The sequence below is a fragment of the Peromyscus eremicus genome, chromosome 10, assembly GCF_949786415.1.
Source record: "Peromyscus eremicus chromosome 10, PerEre_H2_v1, whole genome shotgun sequence".
NCBI classification, from domain to species: Eukaryota; Metazoa; Chordata; class Mammalia; order Rodentia; family Cricetidae; genus Peromyscus; species Peromyscus eremicus.
Genome location: NC_081426.1, coordinates 27,216,365 through 27,239,102, shown reverse-complemented (window position 1 = coordinate 27,239,102; position 22,738 = coordinate 27,216,365). Strand labels below are relative to the sequence as shown.

Here is a 22,738-nt window from a genome sequence, read left to right as displayed (position 1 = left end):
GACTAGAGAGGTGGTTGTGTGGTTAAGAGTGCATGCTATGCTGCTCTCGCAGAAGACTCCAGTTTGCTTTCCAGCACCCAAATCAGATGCCTTATAACTGTCTATAACTCCAGCTCCAGGAAGATCCAACACCTCTGGTCACATGCGCGTGCACTCACTCTCTCTCTCTCTTAAAAATAGCTAAATAAATCTTTTAAAAAAACAACATTGTCATTCAGTTATACTTAAAAATGTACAAATGCAAAAAAAAGTTAACAGAGTGTCAACTTAGAAAACAAAGCCAAACATGGAGCTCAAGATGCACTGTGATGTGAAAGATTAGGAAAAGTACTCGCCCCTGTGGTGACTGCATGTGCTTTGGCTCTGACCTCGATCGGGCTCTTTGTCCATTACTATCTTGTAGAAATAGAAGCCATAGATGAAGGTCCGCCAGGCTTCACCAGATGCATGTGTTATGAGCTGCTCTTCCAGCATTTTCTAGGAGAGACAACGAAAACTTGAAATTACTGCAGGTGACATCTCAAAGAGGCATCTCTTACTTGTGCGTAGCAGTCAAGGTAGTTAGTGATCTCAGTAAGAACTGAGATCATACCTTTGGCCCCCATTAGAATGTGCTATGTGAAAATGAACCTGTTCTAAGTTATAAAGTATATGTAGTTCATCTAACATTTCAAACATATAGAAAGTAAAGAAAAACTCCCAAGTAGAAAACCATCTAACTTCAATAAATATAACAATCGGTTAGGCAGTATAATTCTCTTCATTTGAGGTAATGTCTCCCAAAATCCCGTAAGGTAAACTAGTTGTGGCACACAGCCCTGTAATCCCACTGGGAAGGTGGAGACAGGAGAATGAGGGCTTCAAGGTCATCTTGGTTCACTGATGATCTACCAGACCTTTGAAGAATTAATACCAATGCTGCTGCTGCTTTTCACCCCCCACCAGTGCTTCTTAAACTATTCCATGAAACAGAAAAGGAAAGGTGTAACCAAATTCTTTTTATGGATTTTAATCCTATGCTTATGGATTATAAGAATTAATATGGCGGGGCGGTGGTGGCACACGCCTTTAATTCCAGCACTTGGGAGGCAGAGCCAGGCGGATCTCTGTGAGTTCGAGGCCAGCCTGGGCTACAGAGTGAGTTCCAGGAAAGGCGCAAAGCTACACAGGGAAACCTTGTCTCGGAAAACAAAGCAAAGCAAAACAAAACAAACAAAACAAAACAAACAAACAAAAAAGAATAATGCTGGAGAGATCACCATACCTTCAAGTTATACTACAATACCTCGCTGGCACAAAAATCAAAAACAAAAACAAAGAAACAAAACCCCAAACATATCAGTAGAATACAATAAAGGGGCCAGATATAAACGCAAGCAGTTATAGCCCCCCTGATTTTTGCAAAGATGGAAAAACAAAAACAAAAACCCTCACTGAAGACAGTCTTCAACAATAGTGCTAGGAAAATTGTATCTCCTCATGTAGAAGAATGAAACTAGATTCCTATCTCACACTGCACAAAACTCAACTCCTAATGGATCAAGAACTTTAATATAAGACTTGGAATTCTGAACCTCTAGAGGAAAGGGCAGGGAAAATACCTAAGATCTAGGTATAGGTGAGGATTTCCTGAAACGACAAAGTAAACAAGAAAGCTTCTGCACAGCAGAGGGGCAGTTAGTGAAGAGACAGCCTGCACAGATGGAAGAAAACCTTTGCTAGTTACACATCTGACTGAGAATTAATGTCTACACTTTGAAAAGAACAAAAGACAAAAAATAAAAATAGACCACAACAAATAATAAACAACCCCATCAATAAATGGACTAATAAAACAGAGAATTCTCAAAAAATGAAATGCAAATGGGCAATAAAGGTAAAAAAATATTTAGAGAAATATGAATTAAATCTACAAAGGGAGGGGCTGGAGAGACAGATGGCTCAGTGGTTAAGAATGGTTAAGTGAGCCGGGCGGTGGTGGCACACAACTTTAATCCCAGCACTCAAGAGGCAGAGGCAGGTGGATCTCTGTGAGTCTGAGGCCAGCCTGGTCCAGTTGCAGGAGATCTGACTTCCTCTTCTGGTCTGTAGACACTAGGTGCACATGTAGTACACAAACATACATATAAAATATTTTATATTAAAAAAACAAAAGCCGGGCGGTGGTGGCGCATGCCTTTAATCCCAGCACTCGGGAGGCAGAGCCAGGTGGATCTCTGTGAGTTCGAGGCCAGCCTGGGCTACCAAGTGAGTTCCAGGAAAGGCGCAAAGCTACACAGAGAAACCCTGTCTCGAAAAACCAAAAAAAAAAAAAAAAAACCAAAAACTATATATAGAGACTACCTTGCCCCATTCAGAAGGCAGTCTTTATGACTAGGTGTGGTGCACACCCCTGCAATCCAGTGTTTGGGGAGGTGGAGGCAATGGGCTGAAGAGAAGGCTCGGTGCTTAAGAGCCCTCGCAGAGACCCACATTCCGCCTCAGCACCCATGTCAGGTTGCTTACAACCATGTGTTACAACTCTAGCTCCAGGTGATCTGATACCTTCTTCAGGCCTCTGTGAGTACCTGCATACATCTGCCTACAGACAGGCAGAAAGACAGACAGACAGACACACACACACAAATACAAAATAAATCTTCAGGAAAAAAAAAACAAGTATAAAGAAAAACAGATAATGGTTCTGGAGAGATGGCTCAGCGGTAAAGGCTGCTCTTGCAGAAGACCTGGGTTTGAATTCCAGAACCCACATGGCAGTTCACAACCACCTGCAATCCTAATTCCAGGTGACGTGATGCCCTCTTCTGGCATCTGCATACTTGTGGCACACACCACACCGCACGCACGCACGCACGCACAGCCTCTTTATGCATTTCTAAGACAAGGTCTCTCTATGTAGAATAGGATGGCTTCTAACTTATCATCCTCCTGCCGCCACTTCCTCAGTGCTGTTGGGGGCTTGTGTGACCACTTCTAACCCTAAGGTCTTCAAAGTATCTTTCAAAGGAAGACCTGTCCTTTCATCAGTTCCCGATAGACCTCCCATCAGTTAAAAACAGGTCCTCACCCCAACTTGCAAATCTCTTTACTGTCACGGGTGACTACTTCTGTGACAGACCCTGATCACAACGACCTGAGCAGACGAGCCCTCCTTGCTGTCTCACCTGCATGATGTCAATGGCCATCGCCTGTGTCTGGACCCCCTCCACATTGTTCATCAGCCAGTGTACCACCTCAGCACTGATGAAGCAGCACGGTGACAGGCCCTTCTGTTCAGAGAGCAGCTGGACTCCTGTCCTGAATTCCAATGAGCGAGCAGGAAACATGTGTCCAGTGGCAATAAGGAAAAAGAAAAGATGAGAAGTGAGGGTTCTCCACCAGAGCATGTACTGTCTGAAGGGAGGATTCTCCACATAACTCCTGAGGGAAATCCCGATGACAGGAAAAAAAGAACTGAGAGAAGAAGGGACATTTAGAAAATACATTATCTGTCAGGCATTATACCAGATACTTCACAAAAGAATTTAATCATTTCATTACCATGTGTGTAGAAACACATGGTAAGGACTCGAAAGATGCTCAGTACATAAAGGTGCCTGCCACCAAACCTGACGACTTAAATTCAATTTCTAGAGGATTAAATTCATTTGGAAGGAGAGGATCAACTCCTGCAAGCTGTCCTCTGACTTCCATCTATAACTGTGTACAACAGCCCAGACACATGCATGCTCTCTAGCTCCCCACGAGTCAGTACATAAAACATAATTTAAAAATCTCATTGTATAAACGAGGTGGCAGAGGCTCAGGGAGGTCAGGTAACTTGCCCACATCTCACAGCTGGTAAGCAGCAGAGTAAGGTATAAATCTACCCACCCACACCACCATGGCAAGCCTTCCCTCAGGGATAGTCTGCTTTTGCTTCATAAATGTGCCTAGTCACTTACGAGGGATGCTTCATGGCTTCCAGAATCTCCACCAGGGTAGAGGATGATGTCAGAGAGCTTGCTACATGCTGCTGAGAGCTGTAATACAAAGTATAACACAGCCAAGAGTAGGTTTTTGTTTCAGTGCTGTGGGCTGAAACCAAGACCTCATGCGTGGTGAACAAGTGTTCCTCCTCTAAGCGACACCAGACCACATAATCTCTGCTTCTTCTGGAGCCAGACACCAGGACAATATTGAAACTGAAGATAGTCAGGAAAATTCTGGACAGTTACATCCTGAGGCTAGTTCACAATGTATTCCTATTTCCAAAGTATGTATACACATTTTTAAAGGCAAAGTGATTTTGTATCTAAACACAGCACCCTTAAAAAGCATCTCCTTCTCAATCACATTTCTCTTTCATTTTTATTCTTTTATTTATATTCTTCCTGTGACAGTCAGAGGAAGGCTTTGGATTCCCTGAAACTGGCAGTTGTGAGGCACACAATGTGGGTGCTGGGACTCAGCTAACGTTCTCTGAAGAGCATGACAGAGACACATCTCTAGCACCATTAATAATTATGTTTCCTAGAAGACTTAGCTGCTCTGATTTTGCCTGATGGCCTCTCACACGTTACTTAACCTTGGCCAATCAAAGAGTGCTGTGTGATAATTTAGGTGAGAGCTTACAGGAAAGAACCCTGGAATCATCACTAACCAGCTGTAGGACACCTAGATTTTCTTGGTCTTTATTTCTTTATCTGAAAACAGGAACAGTGTTGTTCATGTCTTTCAGGATAGTTGGGGGTTAACCAAGGCACGAGACTGATACACGTGGTGCCTACAATGGCAGCCAACACTAAAGCTAAATGAACTGGTGAAGGTGCAAGAGCTGGGAAGCATCGGAATCCAGATTTCAATCAAGGGAGTCACATTCCAAAGTCCCGCTCTTCCTACCATCTGCTGCCCAAGTTCTGCCTTGAAGGTGTGACAGTGCTTAAAACAGGCTTAAGTCAGCTGTGGTGGCACTTGGCTATAATCCCAGCACTCCAGAGGCTGAGTTGGGAGGATCATGAGTTTGAGATCAACTTAGGCTACATGGAAAGACCTATTTCATAGATGGGGGTGGGGAGATCTAGAAGAAAAAGAGTCTGCTCAGCAGCTGAGGGCCCCTCTTCCCCAACACCAAACTACTTAGTTCTGGGTCTCAATCAGAAACTCCTCAAACTTTTCCCTTTCTTCTATCCCACAGTCCTCTGAGTGCCTATTTTGGGAGGGGTTTCAGGTCTCAATGCATCATTTCAGAATCTCAAGCCCTGTGTTAATCCCTAGCACAAAAACCTAAAACCAGAATCTCAGGGTAGGAAAGAGCCTTCAAAACCTTTGGAGAGAATTTCTTTCTAATCCTGAATCTGAGCTCAAGTGTGTAGTCAAGAGAAGGCCTAAGCTAACACCTTCAAAGGCAGAGGACTCGGCTTTTCCCAGTGCAGCTGTACCCACTGCTAGCTACTAAGTTCCCTATCGTGAAATGGGATGCACATTGCGTCACTGTCAGTCAGGCGTCCTGCTTTGGCTTACTACAGCATTTTTGGTCTTCTTACCTCTAGCCTACATTCCAGTTCCTCTTTCTTCCAAAAGCAGAAAAACAAAAAACAACAACAACAACAAAAAAACCCTGCCTCTCTACCCTCCTGAGCAATGAGGAAGCACATGGATGTACTTTCCTCTTAAACACTGAGCAGCCCCCCACTCTCCTCCACGGCTAGGACCAAAAGCCAGCCAGGTATGGTGAGGACTTGGGCCTGAGAGAAGTCAGAGCAGAAAAGTTAGCACTGAACAAGCATCGCCTCTACTAGTCCAAATGAACACTCAGTGGTGGATGCAGTGGAGGCAAAACCAGTACAGAGCTTATGGCATAAGGAACGTCAGGGACTGCCGACAGGGACCAGCTAGTGAGGAGCCAAGAGCACCAGCTGCTCCCAGGGAAAGGGGTGTACATGTCATGTTTCTCAGAGCACATAGCTAAGTCTGCTCAGTCAATACAGTGAGGCAGGAAGAACAGGTTAAGTAGAACTGCCATCCATAGCCAAGAAAGAAAGATTCTCAAAACTGACAATGGCATCAAAACCCAGGGCACATACCCCATAAACACGTACAATTATGGGGGTCGTTTTTTCTCTTGAGACAAGTCTCATACATCCCATGCTGACCTCAAATGCACTATGTAGCCAAGAATGATCTTGAACCTCTGCTCCTCCTGTTTTTATCTGACAAGCACAGGGGTTACAGCTACGTGTATAAGAAAGCATAAGGGCTGGAACTCAGAGCTTCCTGTGTGCTAGGCAAGTACTCTACCAAATGAGGTACATCCCTAAACCCTGACTGAAGAAAAAATTTGGGGGGTGGGAGAGCGTTTCGAGATAAGAGTTTCTCTGTGTAGCCCAGGCTGTCCTGAAACTCACTCTGTAGACTAGGTGGCCTTTGAACTCAGAGATCCACATGCCTCTGCCTTTTAAGTGCTGAGACTGAAGGTGTGCACACCATGCCTGGATCCTGATTAAAAATTAAAAAAATACTTTTACCTTTAAAAACTATCAGTGTGTGTGTGTGTAGGTCAGGGGGCAATTTTGTGGAGTACTTTCCTGGCATGGGTTCCAGGATCAAGTTTAAGTCGTCAGGCTTGCATGGCAAGTCTCTTTATACACTGGCCATCTCATCAACTCTACCTTATGCTTTTAAAAAGCTGGGATACAAAGCTGCGCGGTCATGTCGCACGCCTTTAATCCCAGCACTCGGGAGGCAGAGCCAGGCGGATCTCTGTGAGTTCGAAGCCAGTGTGGTCTACAGAGCGAGATCCAGGACAGGCACCAAAACTATACAGAGAAACCCTGTCTTGAAAAACCAAAAAAAAAAAAAAAAAGCTGGGACACAGCTAGGCACTGTGGCATATGCCTTTAGTTCCAGCGGCTCTTTGGAGACAGAGGCAGGTAGATCTTTTGTGAGTTTTAGGCCAGCCTGGTCTACATAGTGAGTTCTAGAACAGCTCTGGCTGTCCTAGAACTGTTTTAAGTTATAATAAAGAGACCCTGACTTAAAACAAACAAAAAAGCTGGGACACTTACTAAGCAACTGAGGCATAGGCAGTACCCTTCTCCTTTGGATTCTTAGGAATAGGAAAAGAAAGGCCTCATTTACCCGCAGTGTGTGACTCATCCACTGTTACTGCATTTCCTTACTGACTGCATATCACCTTGTGCAAAGCATAATGCCATGGGCACCACCATGACCAGGACTGACATCACGTGTGATACATCTCTGAGAGAACATAGATCCTCCACCTTGTCACTTGGCTATGAGGACTGACTCCCTCAGGGTCCCACATGTGATGTGTAGTAGTTAGAACGTGACCCAGAGCTTTGGACTCCCAAGTACTATGCCCTTGGTTGAACTTTCCCCACCCAACAGGAGCATCAGCTTAGTCATTCTGAAGCTCACCTGCAGTCAGAGTTTGCAGCGGGAAAGGCCTGTTCTCCTATGTTCTGGGAGTTCCCAAAGGTCTGGTTGCTACCTCTATCCATGGACTGGCATGTGCTGATCCCCAAACTGGCACCATCCAGCACCAGAGCAGCTGTTTGGTCCATAGATGCCTGCAAAAGGGTAAAAAAATTAGTACATGGATCCAAAATGAACCAAAAGGAAAGAGTAAATAAACTATCCTGGTTTATTAAGTCAACAGGCATTATATAGATATTCATGCACATACATTAAAGCTACTTACACATATGGTTCGTTCCATTCCTCCCATTCTTAGTCCCCATTGGTCCCTGCTGGAAGAGCCAAAGGAGTCTAGAGACCACACTCAGTCCTGGGTGCACTACCTTGTCACAGAAATTAAGGACTTACATCCTCTAAACCAAGGCAGACAGAGGCCAGGCAATCACAATAATCCTAAAACCAAAGCAATCACTTCAGTACTAGACTCAAACCACAGGGCTGACATCAGAGGAAATTCCCATAAAAAGAGCACAGAAGGCTGGGCAAAGTAGTGTACCCCTTTAATCCCAGCATTTGGAGGCAGGTGGATCTCTGTGAGTTTGAGGCCTGCCTAGTCTACATAAGATAGTTCCTGGTCAGCCAAAACTATACAGTGAGATCCTGTCTAAAAAAAAAAAAAAAAAAAAAAAAAGAAAAGAAAAGCCAAACACTGAAGTCAAAATCATCCCCGAGGAGACTGAGAGAAGGAAGAAAGACATCTGGGAAACACAAATGGGTTGGCATCCCAGGAGGGACGTCCCATCTACCACGACTCAGCCTTCCCACCCCAGTCCTCCGTTCCTATATCTGTCAGTGGCACATTCAGCTTTCTGACAGCCCAGGTTCAAACCTCAGAGGCACCTGCAAGTTCTCTCCTCTAGCTTCATCCTGAGAGGCCTAGTCCTCTGGCCTCCCTCGGGAAATTCACATGCATTAGGTCATGTTCCCCTCCATCTGAGGAGGCCGGACAGGGTCCAGAGTGGCCCTGCAAATGCAGCCCTTCTCCTGAAAACCACCTGTGAGCCATTCCCATTTGCATCTTTCTAAAGAAAAGCTCCAACCTTGCTACCCTATCGCTCTGTGTGCCACTACACTGTGAACGCTACAGAACATATGTCTGACTTGTGACAGACATATGTGACAACACCAACCATTCACCAAGTCTACCCTTCCAATCAAACAATCTTATTTGCATAGTACTGAGTTCTGTTGTCCCGTGGTTCCTTACCTCACTGGCTAAAATCCACCACCTCAATGGTTACTTCACCTTGAAATGCTGATTCCTCACTGTTTCCCGATTAGCCCCACACCAGCCCCCAAGTGGCAGACTTCACTGAGCCTGCTAAGGAAACTGCTCACGAAAGTAGTTTACCTGTCTCATTTCCTCTAAGGGTCCTCAAGTGCAGGACTATGCCCGCTCACCTAAAATCCCTGCAGCAGCCAGTAAAGGTTACATCCCAGACCAAATGTTTACAGAGAATGACTGCACCTTTCAGAGTACTTCTAAAAAAGAATAAAAGCCTTAACTTACAGTTCTTGAATACTTCCTCCAGACAGAGGCTTCTCTTATCAGATAATGTTAGATGATGTAAATATTGCTATTTCTAAAATAGGGCTTGTCATCTCAGCACTACTGTCACTTGGGATCAAATGAGTCTTTGTCATAGTGTGGCCTGTGCACTGTAGGATGGTGAGCAGCAGCCCCACTCCCATGTTAGATGCCGGTAATACTAGCCACAGATGTGTCAAAATGTTTCTAGATATTACCAGCTGTCCCAGGAGATAAAAAAAAAAAAATATGCCCTGGCTCTAGAAGAACCACTGTGCTTTCCCACTGCAAGGCTCAATGATTTAAAAAGCAAGGCAAAACAAAAACAACACAAGAAAAAGCCAACCATATAGGCTTCCATGGGCAACATAAACACCCAGAGGAAGTACAGCAAGAGGTAGCCTGCAATAATCTGTGCACAACCACTAAGGCTTAGGAATAGGTACCATGCTCTAACATTAAATCAGAGCAAGTTAATTAAGGGAAATTGGGCTCAGCACTTAACACACAAGAGTAGCTCACAGGGCCTGCTTTCTAGGTCCCTTTAGTAGGGTTGTTTCTCACGTAAGTACCCTGAAAATCACTCCCCAGCCTGAGGGATGCTGCTACAAATTTATATGATTTGGGGAGCAGAGGTGTGGCTAAAGAGTCATCCCTAAATCAGGAGTTCACAAACATCTTCCAGATATTAAGCACATTGGGTTTTGTGAGCTACATCTCTGTTTCAACTATTCAACCCTTCACAAGAATACTGAAGCAGACATATGTGAACAAAAAACTAAAACCAACCAACCAACCTTAGAAAACAAAGAAACAAAAAGAGCTGGGCATGGTGGTGAACACATATAATCCCATCACTCAGGAGGAAGAGACAGCGGGTCAATACCATCATCAGCTACATGGTAAGTTCCAGACCAGACTAGGTAGGCTATGTCAGACCATGTCTTAAAAAATAAAAAATAAAAGAAAGTTTAAAAAAAGAAAAGAAAAAGGAAGAGGGAAGGGTAGGAGGAGGCATAGCTCTTTCCCAATAAAACTTTATTTACAAAAGCAAAATGGTGGGCCAGGTTTGCCACATGGTTGCCTGACTCTTGTTCTGTATTACATATAGTCTATCTTTCACAGATGCACATTTTGCTCAGATTGTAATACCAGAAAAAGCATGTTTTCCTGAAAACTTTATCTGCCATTTTTGTTCAACCACTCTGAGTCTTAGAAAAATGTTTCCCATACTTCTTTGGCTACCGGAAGCTTAAAGCTGAATTTAGTACAAAGTTTTACCTGCTTTACAGGGTCTTACCCTATGTTGCCTTTTCTTTTCTTTAATTTCCCTCATCTAGGCACATTTTATGTGGGCAGGGAGGAAGCACTAATTGGGGTTGGTGGTTTATTTAAAAAAAAAGACTTTGACATGTTGTAAGGGAGATTTAGGAGGAAGGGGAGGGCAAATGGCTATGATCTAAATATACTATATTCATATATGAAATTACCAAAGAGTATTAAACAAATATGCACTAAATTGATATAATTCAGCTTCAATACTAACAGTTACTCTTTGGTGCCAAGATACCATTACCCCCAAAAAATAAAATCTCATGAATAGCTGGGCAGTGGTGGCACATACCTTTAATCCCAACACTTGGAAGGCAGAGACAGGAGGATCTCTGAGTTTGAAGCCAGCCTGGTCTACAGAGTGAGTTCAAAGTCAGCCAGGGCTACACAGAGAAACCTTGTTTTGAAAAACCAAAACCAAAACTAAACCAAACAAATCCCATGGATGATCAAGTCTTTTAAATGGCACAGTATTTGCATATAGCCTATGCACATCATCCTCCATAGTTCACATTCTGAACTTTCTGACTTTCAACACAACACTGTCATTCTCAAAGTCACACTCTAGAATCACATAGTCTAGCTACAAAACAAAGCACAGAATTTAAAAAATTTAAAAATCTCCTAGTGTTTCAGGTTTATGATTTTGTATTGGTTTTGTATTCACAGCTGTCCTGCAGCACATGCAGCCCACAGGCTGCAGGCTGGACACAAGTGCATGAGTTTAAATAACCTCCAAATGACTTATAATACCTAATACACAGAACAGCTATGAGAGCAACTGTTACACTACTCTGTAAAGAATTAGCTGAAGGAAAAAGGTCTGTATACGTTCAGGATAGACATAATTTTTTATCCCCAATATTTTTGATCCATAGTTGATTGATTGTGGGTGGACGTAGAGGGTCAATTATACTAATTCTAATAATGGCTGATGCTGACCATATACTGACCACTTACCCAGCATCATGCTGTTCGTTTACATATGCAAGATTAGAAGTGTGTTAATTTCTAAACGTATAGGTAATTTCTATTGTTTTTAATGACTGACAAAAAACCTGCTTGCACTATAATCAGAAATGTGTTCATTATTTCTTTCCCTTATAATTTGTTGAAAACATTTATTATTTAAATAATATATTCAAAATAACACCATTTTAAATAACTATTAAATTAAATTGCTAGTTCCTCATATAACGAAGAACTAGGTTCTAAAGCATAGTCAGTACTAAAACACCTCCTTGGTATAGCACTGAAGCCAAGATCTGAAAGTAGACCTCTCTCCACTGTACGTTAGAAAATTAACGTAAAATGTGTTTTACATTAATTTTATAACAAGGGTATGCAATTTAATTGTGTATACATACAGAAAGATCCCTTAGTGCCTCCAGTAAGAGTTGAATTTTTAAAAAATATATAATTTATTTTTATTTTATATTCATTGGTGTATGTGTGAGAGGTGCTGGATCCTCTGAAACTAGAGTTACAGACAGGTGTGAGTTGCCATGTGGGTGCTGGGAATTGAACCTGGGTCTTCTGGAAGAGCAGTTAGTGCTCTTAACCACTGAGCCATCTTTCCAGCCCAAGAGTTGAATTTTTAACTTATATGTCTTTTTTGTTGTTGCTTGTTTTTTGAGACAGGGTCTCACTATATAACTCTGGCTACTCTAGAACTCGCTCTATAGACCAGGCTGCCTCAAACTCACAGGAGATCCATCTGCCTCTGCTTCACGTGTAAGACGCCATACCTGGCTTAATACAAAAATTTTACAACACCAGGAGAGACAAACATTCATTCATATGCAACTCTCGATGGAACTGCCCTGTTTACTGTTTCCAGTTGTAGGAACTTGTCCACCTTTGTTTTATAGGTAAATTCCACCACACAAAATAGACCATTGATCTCTATTTCAACTCTGCTGACTTTTCTTATATTAAATTATAAGTCTAAAACATCAATAAAGAGTCTCTTATTCCCAGGTAAAAGACTTTGGGACTGGAGAGATGGCTCAGTGGTTAAGAGCACCTGCTGTCCTTCCTAAGGATCTGGGTTCTATTCCCATCTCCTACATGCAGTTCGCAACTGTCTGTAACTCTAGTTCTAGGGGAGGGATTCTGGCCTTCAAGACTACCAGGCACACATGTAGTACACAGACATACACACAAGCAAAACACCCATAGACATAAAATAAAATTAAAAGTTAAAAAAAAAAAAAAAAACAAAACACACGGGCTGGAGATTTGGCTCAGTGGTTAAAGCCAGCATTCACATGGTGGCTTACAACCATCTACAACTCCAGTTCCAGGGGGCCCAATGCCCTCCTTCCAGGCATGCATGTGGTGAACAGATATACACTCAGTCAAAACACTCATACACATAAAATAATAAAATACATAAATCTAAAAAAATATTTAAAAGAAAAAAGAAAGTAAAAGGCTAAAGAAATTAGCCTGAGTCTGCTTTAATTCAAAATATAGTATGCCTCCTACACTCAGATGAGAGATGCCTGGTCGAGAACTCAGGTCCCAAAAGGGATTGCATATGGCTATTTGATTCACAGGTAAGGTTTGCAGACAGTTGTAGCAATGTCCATTCTTAGAAAACCAAGGCTCCAATGTAAACTAAACCTTAAGTCTCCCAGTACTGTTCAGAAGACATTATAGGGGGTCAGCCACTCATTAGTATAGTGTCCTTTTGCCACCAATGTGTCTTTAAGTCTCATTTTTCTCATCTGGAAGATGGGTATAATACTTCATAGGTTGTTATAAAGATGATGTTTATGGAACACTGGCAAAGTGGGAGCTTGATGAGCTGCTTTTCTGACTTCCACTAAATAAGGACTCTTAACTTCTCCCACCTCACAAGGCCCATCCTCCTTAGCTAGACCCACTCTGTATAACCCTTGTTCACTCAGATCTCTGTAACTAGTTCTCTACAGTCAATTTCATATAATACTTAGACACCTCCATAAACAGCAGGGAGCCCTATTTGCCTTCAAAGACCAGTCAAAACAGTAATTACTAATGCTAATTACAGAGTGGGTTTTGAGTCAAGCCTTGTGGGTCATGAATGTAAATCCCAGTTCTACTCTGTGCTGTAGAAAGCAACTTCTTTGTCCTTTATTTCTCCACTTACAAAACTGGAATAAAACTTTTATTTAACTGATAGGTTATGCTGTAAGGTGAAATGAGATAATACATGATGTGTTAGGCATGTGGTAAGTAAAGAATTTTATGGCCTGGAAGGCCCTCAATGACCTCATCCAAACCTTTCATTTGACAAATAAGTGAAGTCCAGAAAGCAAGTGAGCTGCCCAGGGCCACACACCATTAGCCTACGACATAACTCAGGCCTATTTATAAATGCTGGCTGTTTTTTTTCCCCCACCACTTCCTGCCATACTATTATAAATTTATCTTGGCTGTACCAGGAGGAGAAAAATAAGTGTTCAGTCCTTAAATATACACATTTCATGACGCTTATAAAATTTAAAAGGGCAAATGCTGGTGACAATGAGATTCACAGCAATCAGGTGAACCACACAAGTAGCAATGGAAAGCATCTGGCTCAGCACTGGTGTGGTAGGCTGTGCTCTTACACGAATCTCCCCCATTCCCCTCTGCTGCTCTGAACACCAAGACATCTCAGAGCCAAATTCAATTTCAGCTGTCCCTCAAACTCAGATTCAGTCCAATTTCGTCTGCTCAGAGGTAAACAGAAGGCCAGCTTGTGCCAATGGGATGGGCATGCAGAGGCTGGGGTTTGGACTAACCTGAGGGTAGAAGGCAGATGATGCTGTGCGTGGGCTGCGGACAAACTCCATAAAGAAGGCCCCATCCTGAAGTCAGAAGAGGAGGAAGCAGCAGCAGCAGCAGCAGCAGCAGCAGCAGGTGAAGGTAGCCAAGAAATGGATTGTGTATGAGAAAATGATGAGAGGGGGACGAAAAAGAAGTAAATAAATAAATGAAAACAAAGAGGCAAGGAGAAAATCAGGACATGAGGGAATGGGGTGGGGGTGGAACAGGGATCCCAGAAAGACAATATCCAAATGCAAAGCACGAGCAAGAAATCACACCTCCATTAGCAGAATACTATCTATGTGGGTGAAAGGTACCACCAAGCTCCTTGTGTGTACCTATGGCTTGGATGCTTTTAACTTCCTTCAGACCTATGGCAAGGAAGAGGGAACAGCCCCAGAGCAGTGCTGGGAACAGCAGGGTAAAGGCAGCAGTGACATCTTGTCCTTCAGTTTGGCTGGGTAACCAACAGCTCTCTGGGAGAGAGACACTGAAGCCTAAGATTTCTTCTGTTTGTTAGTTACTAAATGTGGCAGCAAAGAATCAATGAAAAGAAAGTCTTGCTTAATCCTATGTGCATGGGGGGGAGGGTGCAGAGGCAGCAGTGCTTGCTCCTCTACTGCTTGGGAACACAATCAAGAAACTAAGACACATATAAAGTCAGGTCCATAAGTACTAATGCAGTGGGCTTCCTGAAGCCATCACCCCGCTCTACTTATGGCTGGATATAAATGCCCATATATTTGAAGCAAAAATGACCAATAGGACATTTCAAAGAGCTTCTGATCCTTCAGAGCCTTTTTACTGTGCATGAATGATTATTGCTGCAATGCAGGAGCGTGCTCTTACATGAATCTCCCCCATTCCCCTCTGCTGCTCTGAACACCAAGACATCTCAGAGCAAATTCAATTTCAGCTGTCCCTGAAATGCAGGAGTGGCAACAGATCAAGGTCTCTGCTCTCCTTCAGTTCCACAAGTACAACAGTGGAAATATTTGGGTGTTCATTGTATCACCATTGCCAGTACCTCCCAGCAGCCACTGTAAACTCAAGGAGCACACCCTGGAGAGGCATGACTGAAGGTGTAGATGCATCACATACTCCTTAAGAGGCACTGCCTCCAGATGTGCCAGCAGGACAACTCGTGGCTTTTGGCTTCCAACTCTCTAACCCTGGAGTGCACACCCAGCACGATGGCTTTCAGAAGTCAGAGTACAGTGAGCATCCCGACAGCAGTCTAGTGTGTGGCCTCTAGTGCATCTCGACCTTCTACGGTCCTCTACCTGTCCACCTTGTCGCTGGCACCGTCTCTAATCCTGAGAAATGACAATGTATAAAGGTTGGAAAAGGCTGGAAGGCATTAGTCCATCCCAGAATATGACTGCTGAGGCACTGATGATACTGAGAGATCTATGTCACAGAAACAAGATCAACCCTGCAAAAGAACTTTTTTTTTGTATATAGCCTTTGTACACAGACTCTCCTTGGGACCTAAAGCTATTCCTTTGAGCATAGGTCAGCAAACTACAGCTTGTAGAATACATCTGGCCACTCACCTGATCCTCACAGGCTATGAGCAAACCATAGCTTTATAATTTATAATTTTAAATGGTTATAGAAGTACTTATGCAGGACCTTTATTTTGTCCATGAAGCCTGAAATCCACACACAGGGTTGCTGATCTCTGGTCCACAGTCTCCTACAGCTTTGGTTGGTACCTTTCTCATATTTTAATCCCTAGCATGTAATTCTAGTAATTTATACCAAGGTAATTAATCAGACCTGTAGTCAAATACTGCCATAAGGAAACTCATTAGCATAATTTATAATTTTACATGCTATAGATTAAATTCTATATAATTGGCAAATTTTTTTCCTCCCAAGACAGCTGTCTCTATGTAGCCCTGGCTGTCCTGGAACTCACTCTGTTCCAGGCTGGTCTCTAACTCACAGAGATCTGCTTGCCTCTGTTTCCTGAGTGCTGGCATTAAAGGCGTGCCCTATAACACTCAGCTAAAATTTATCTTAAAAATGAGAAACCATTTACATTTTAAGCAAGCTTTCTGTGTCGATGTAGTATTGGGAATCAAACCCAAGGCCTTGAGTATGTAAACTGAACACTCCACTTCTGAGCCAGAACCCCAGCCCGTAGCTACTTTCTTTTTTCTCTTTTTTTTTTTAATTAAGAGATTTTTCTATTCGTTTTACATATCAACCACGGATTCCCCTGTCCTCCCTCCTCCCACCCCCCATTATATTTATTCTTATTTTATGTACATTGGTGTTTTGCCTGCATGTATGTCTATGTGAGGGTGTCAGATCTTGGAGTTACACAGTTGTGAGCTGCCATGTTGGGGCTGGGAATTGAACCCAGGTCTCTGGAAGAGTAGTCAGTGCTCCTAACCACTAAGCCATCTCTCCAGCCCCCCACAGCTACATTAAACATCGTGTTTTAGGGATTGAGAGTTTAGTTCAGTTGTAGAGTACTTGCTTAGCATGCAAAAGGCCTTGGTTGAATCCCTAAAACTTAAAATGGAAAAAAACAAAACAAAACAAAAACAAAACCCCACAAATTTTTAAAACATGACATGGAAAACTTTACGAGTAAAATTAACAAATACTAAGTTAGATATAAAATATGCCAAAACTACGAAAAGTAAGTGCTCCGACTCTTTCTCCTGCCACACAAAATGATGAGTCTGAACTTCCCAGGAGACAAAAAAGCCTAACTTGGATTTTTTTTTTCCATTCTGTCACACTTGTTATGCTGTAGAGAGGCCTAAAGTCTCAAAGTTTTGTTTGCATTTTTCTTTCCCAATATTTCTCAGGAGTCTTAAAAACAAAACAAAACCAAACCCAAACAGGAGGCTTGTGTGGGTGGTGCTTCAGGAACTCCAACTCCCCTCTGGCAGAGTGGTGGTGACCTAGAAGGGAAGCTAGATGGCAAATGCCACAGCTCAGCTCAGATCTCAGCCTGGACCAAGAGAGTTGTGTGGGGGTGATTGACATGCTGCGCCTGAGGAGAAATCCACCCACTACCATCAAGGGGAAGGCTCCTTCATGGGGGGAAGAAGGGGATGAGAGAACTTTACGAGGGTTTGTGATAGAATTTATCTGCAGCTTCGGCACAATTGATTCTATATTCATGGCTCTATGTCATGCCTTCATTTGGGCTCCTGAGAGCACACAGCAACAGTCCCCTGCTGGTGAACCACCTTTACCTTTCGTGGGCTGTCCACATAGGTGGGCGTCATAGCAACACTGCTGTTCTCAGCTGCCTGAGAGGAACTTTTTCCATGCACAGCTGCCTGCTGCTCGCCTAGGCACCTGAAGGAAGGAAAATACATGACTGCAGCTTGCTGGAAGATGTCTAGAGAAGAGCCAAGTTAGTCTACATGAAGACAGCACAGCTGTTTCCACCTTCAAAACATATGCTTCTGCCTTGCTTTTCCTTCAGGCCCTACATGGCCCCCTTAACACTATTAAATCATCCTAAACAGCCATTTGTCTCCCATAGTATATCAGAAAACAGCCCAATCAAAGAACATCCTAGGGCTGGTGAGATGGCTCACTGGGTAAAGGTGCTGGCCACCACACCTACAACCTGAGTTTGATCACTGAACACACACAGTGGAAGAAAAGAACCAACTTGTGTAAGTTGACCTCTGACTTCCCCACACACTGTACCATGTGTGCATCCCCTCTACAAAATAAATGTGACAGAAAATAAAAAGCATTCCAAGAAGCAGGGTGTAGTGTCACACACCTTTAATCCCAGGAGGATCTCTGTGAGTTTGAGGACAGCCTGGTCTACACAGAGAGATCCAGGACAGCCAGAGCTGCATATTAGACATCCTGCCTCAAAAAGACCAAAAAATAAAAAAACAAGCATTCAAGAAAAACAAAATCCCATGTTTCCACGCATATGTAGAATCCAGATTTAAATACATATATGTACATGGCATAGAAGCATAAAGACCACAATTAGGGAGGAAGAGGGAGGGAGGAAGGAGGAGTGCAGGGCAGGGGGTGGGAATATGATGATACATGTATGAATATTTCATAACAAAACCCATGACTTTTTTAAACCATTTTTTTTTAACTTGCTTAGCATGCAAAAGGCCTTGGTTGAATCCCTAAAACTTAAAATGGAAAAAACCCAAAACTTAGTTTAAGCAGCTGGAGAGGTGACTCAGTGATTAAGAGTACTGGCTGCTCTTCCAGAGGATGTGGGTTTGATTCCTAGCACTCACATGGTGACTTAACTTCAGTTCCAGGGGATCCAGAGCCCTCTTCTGGCCTCCTTGAGTACCAGGCATGCGTGAGGTACACAGACATACATGCAGGCAAAACACCCATACACATTCAAAAAAAATTATTGTGGGCTGGCATGTGCCTGCAGCCCTAGCTCTTTTAAAAACTGACCAAGACGATCATTTGAGCCAAGGAAGCTTCAGGACAGTCTAGGTAACAGGGTGAGACCTCACAAAAATACATTCTGAAAATCAGCACTGCAGTAACATGCAGTATCAACTAAAAGGATATGTATTAGTTCTACATACTTTAAAGAGATTTATGTTAGTTTTTCTAACATAATTATACTTCCTCCTTTCCCAAGTCATAAAGTAAGACAAGATTTTCTTATGTCATCTTATCTCAGTTCCGATGTATATTAATGCACAGCTATGTGTTCATTTTCTAATTTTTCCCCAACTAAAATTAGTGTATCATAAGTAATATAAAGATGGTTTAAAGTATATGGAAGATAAAAAAATTGGGTCATAGTAGCACACACCTATAATCCCAGAGATGAGGGAAGCCAGGAGGATCATGAGTTCAAGTCCAGCCTAAGATATATATCCAAAGCAAAAAGCAAGGGCTAGAAATAAGTTCAGTAGTGAAATTCCTGCTGAGCACGTGCGAGGCCATGTGGTCACTCTCCAATACCTCTTTCCCCTAAAAATACACTGTAAACTCTTGTGCACTGCTTTCAGATCTCACTGGATTACTTGGTAAGTTTCAAAAGACCCTTACAGTCTTAAGTGCTTCATCACTGTTGTAACAAACCATCCTTCTATTATAACAGAGATACAATACTACACAGCACTGTTTGGGGTATGAGGAAAAGTCTATATATTTAGTACAGACTTTATTTAAAAGAAAATTTTTTACATTTATTTATTGGGGCTGGGTGTGTTATGCTCAACATCCACAGAAATCAAAGTTAGAGGACAACTTACAAGAGTTGGTTCTCTGGGGAATGCAGGTCATCAGGCTTGGCAGCAAGAGCCTTTACCCACTGAGCCATCTTGCCAGCCTTAGATTCAATTTTAGATCAGTGGGTGGTGAATCCACAAATACATCACCCACAGACAAGGAGGACCAATTATATTGATGCTGCTGGATACTTCAAAGCTAGATCCTTAGCTCTGGCCTATTTTCTTCAGCAGCTGGGAGCACTATTTACAGGGAGAACAGCTCCAACTGCAGAGCAGGTTGGACTAAGATGAACAGCCACAGTCAGTGAATGGTCTGTCCCATCTAGCTCCGGTGCTCATGTGGGGCCCGAGACTGTCACTGGGTAGGTGACAGTACTTCCTCCCACAGATGTTGAGCCCAAGAACTCTCCTTAAACAGTTTATATATGAAATTCTATCTTGTTCTGTTTCCCTGGTAACCTAATCTGTAACATTTCTCATATTCTGACTGTGTGGTGTGTGTGTGTGTGTGTGTGTGTGTGTGTGTATGTGTGTGTGTGTGTGTGGTGTGTGTGTGTGTGTGTATGTGGTGTGTGTGTGTGTATGTGTGTGTGTGTGTGTGTGTGTGGTGTGTGTGTGTGTGTGTGTGTGTGTGTGTGTGCAGAGATCAAACCCATGCTCTCACGTCCACTATAGCAAGTGCTCTACCACTTTTGTCACCCGACTGTGAGATAATCAAATATAAATAAAAGATACACAAAAACAAAGAGTTCAATTTATATTAATATGCAGAGACCCCTGCATATTCAGCCACTAAAATTACATACTCAGGCCGGGCAGTGGTGATGCATGCCTTTAATCCTAGCAGTCAGGAGGCAGAGGCAGGCAGAGTTCAAGGCCAGCCTGGTCTACAAAATGAGTTCCAGGACAGAAAGGACTAAACAGAGAAACCCTGTCTTGAAAAACAAAACAAAAAGACACACTCAGAGACAATTTTGTTTCCTCTAGCTCCCTGTCCACACACACCAATTACTTTGAAACAAAACTCACGTATCATTTTATCTGTAACAGCAGTATCTCTAAAAGAAAATAACTTTTTTTTTTCTTCCCCGAGACAGTTTTTCTGTGTAGCCCTGGCTGTCCTGGAACTCGCTCTGCAGACCAGGCTGGCCTCGAACTCAGAAATCTGCCTGCCTCTGTCTCCCAAGTGCAGGATTAAAGGCGTGTGCCACTACTGCTTGGCTGAAAATAACTTTTAAAGAAACATAAGCACAACCAAATATTTCTACAACTGTTTAAAAAATATTTGTGTGTCCAAAACAAGATTCTACGAAGGCCTCTGTTTTGTTCTAAGTAATCTCTTAAGTGCCTCTTAAGGTCTAAACTCCTTCTCTCTCCCTATCCTTGTAGCTCATCTGTCCCGCAAATGTACATAATCTAGATGTGCTGAGTCCACTCCTTTACTATTCCATGTTTTCTTCTCCGTGTTCTGTACTTCCTAAGAACTGTAAGCAATACCACTTAAAAGTTTAGTTGGATTTAAGTTCAACTGGGGGTAAGGATTCTTCTTCTGTGGTGCTGTGTACTGCTATCTGGGGGGTCCATGCTGATATTATTAGCTGCAGCTGATGACTCCTAGCTCCTTTAATTCTTTAGTGACTACACAGAGATATACTATCACTCCTTCCGTTATTTATTAGCAAGAATATTTTAGAAAGAAAAAAATCTCCAACTACTTGGACATTCTAAGGTATAATTTATAGAGGAAAAGCTTTTCTTCTTTGTCCACCAATATCAAACCGTCTTTCTCTTACCACACTACAATACATTCTACATTCAGTTCTCTTCTGAGTTACAGCCACAAACATACAATAGGACTTTCTTTGGCATGTATGTCTTGATGGCTGCAGCAAAGGGCCCTGGCAGTGGGTGAAAGAAAGAGTCAGTTACCTCATATGCACATAACCATCCACATTTACTGAACTGCCTTCTAGGTGGACACTAGATCCCACATCAAGAACAGGTATTCGCATCTGGGTGAGACTGCTCCTGTCTAATAGCTCAGAACCTTCTACAACAAATACATGTAGATGTGAGAACATATTCAGGGCACACTGTATCCTGAGAAAGGAGGGAAGCAGCCAATCCTACACAAAAGCTGCGCCATAGGTGATTGGTGGGCCTTAAAGGGAGGGCAGGAGGAAGAAGTCAGCTTACATTAACAGCAAGACACAAGTAGGCAAACATCTTTTCACATATTTGTAGGATGGGGCACTATCACACTGTTAGCCTGCTTTTAGCATGGAGCCATCCTGCAAAGGACATGAGAACATCTGTCTGTCTGCTTTTACTCCAATTTGGATACATTGGGTTATCCTAATCTAATAAAAGCAGAAAAGCCTGCAGATCAACGTCTGCTGCCCAGGCTAATCCACAGCTGTTCGTCAGCACAAGAGCCTGATCAAGGGTATGTGCCTATAGATAAAGACTAGCAGGGAACTGGAGGAAATAGTACAGGAAGATGGCAAGACAAAAACCCTAAAGCCCTTTCTCATCTTGTTGTAACATTGGTTTTCACAACAAACACAACTGCATCTGCTTAGTACTGTAGAAAGAAAAAATAAAGCAAACAAGCTGGGCAGTCGTGGTGCACGCCTATGGTGATATTTGTGCTGAACTGTGGTGATATTTTATTTGTGCTTTAATAAATAAAGTTTGCCTGGAGAGCAGAGGAAATAGCAAGCCATTTTAAGTAAACAAAGAAGTCAGGCAGCGGTAGTACACACCCTTAATCCTATCACTTAGCAGGCAGGAGCTCTGTGTGTTCAAGACCACACTAGGGAACAGAGCCAAGTGTGCTGACACACGCCTTTAATCCCAGTACCAACCATAGTGGTCTGGAGGCCTGTACAGACCTGAAATGACAGAGCTGGCCAGGAAGTGGAAGTGATGTAGCTAGACAGAGAGCAAATCAGATGGCAGAACAGCAAGGCAATTAGATGTGGATAGACAGGAAATCACTCTCTTTAGAAGCTGCAGAGTTGGTAAGGTAAGGTTGGCTGGTAGCTTTCCCTATTTCCCTGATCTCTGTAAGGCTTTCTCACCCCTATATTTGGCTCCGTGGTTTTTTTTTTTTTATTTACTAAGGCCATTTAGAAATTCGTCTACAATTGAAATTCATCTACACACACCTATAATCTCAGCACTTGGAAGGCAGAGGCAGGTGGATCTCTGTGAGTTTGAGGCCAGCCTAGTTTACAGAGCTAATTCCAGGACAGCTAAGACTATACAAAGAAACCCTGTCTCGAAAAACAAACAAAGAAAAAAAGGAAAGCAAACGAAAAGCTCTGTGTAATATTTATATACATTATATAAAAGTCTAGCTCCTGTAACCTCTTACAAC

At 42.7% G+C, this 22,738-nt stretch overlaps 1 protein-coding gene across 6 annotated transcripts in view; it reads right to left on the bottom strand.

Moving 5' to 3' along the window:
* Nucleotides 1-22,738, bottom strand: part of Depdc5 (DEP domain containing 5, GATOR1 subcomplex subunit) — a 121,104-nt gene that overhangs the window by 18,889 nt on the left and 79,477 nt on the right. For 4 of the 6 annotated variants that reach the window (XM_059275664.1, XM_059275666.1, XM_059275669.1 and 1 more), the window contains exons 32-37: nucleotides 17,359-17,464; nucleotides 14,113-14,178; nucleotides 7,420-7,571; nucleotides 3,945-4,022; nucleotides 3,165-3,297; nucleotides 369-477 (exon numbers count right to left, since the gene is read on the bottom strand). In XM_059275664.1, coding sequence (XP_059131647.1) covers nucleotides 369-477; nucleotides 3,165-3,297; nucleotides 3,945-4,022; nucleotides 7,420-7,571; nucleotides 14,113-14,178; nucleotides 17,359-17,464 — 644 coding nt within the window. The remainder of the gene's footprint in view (nucleotides 1-368; nucleotides 478-3,164; nucleotides 3,298-3,944; nucleotides 4,023-7,419; nucleotides 7,572-14,112; nucleotides 14,179-17,358; nucleotides 17,465-22,738) is intronic. The other 2 variants (XM_059275667.1, XM_059275668.1) reach the window with 1 other exon arrangement.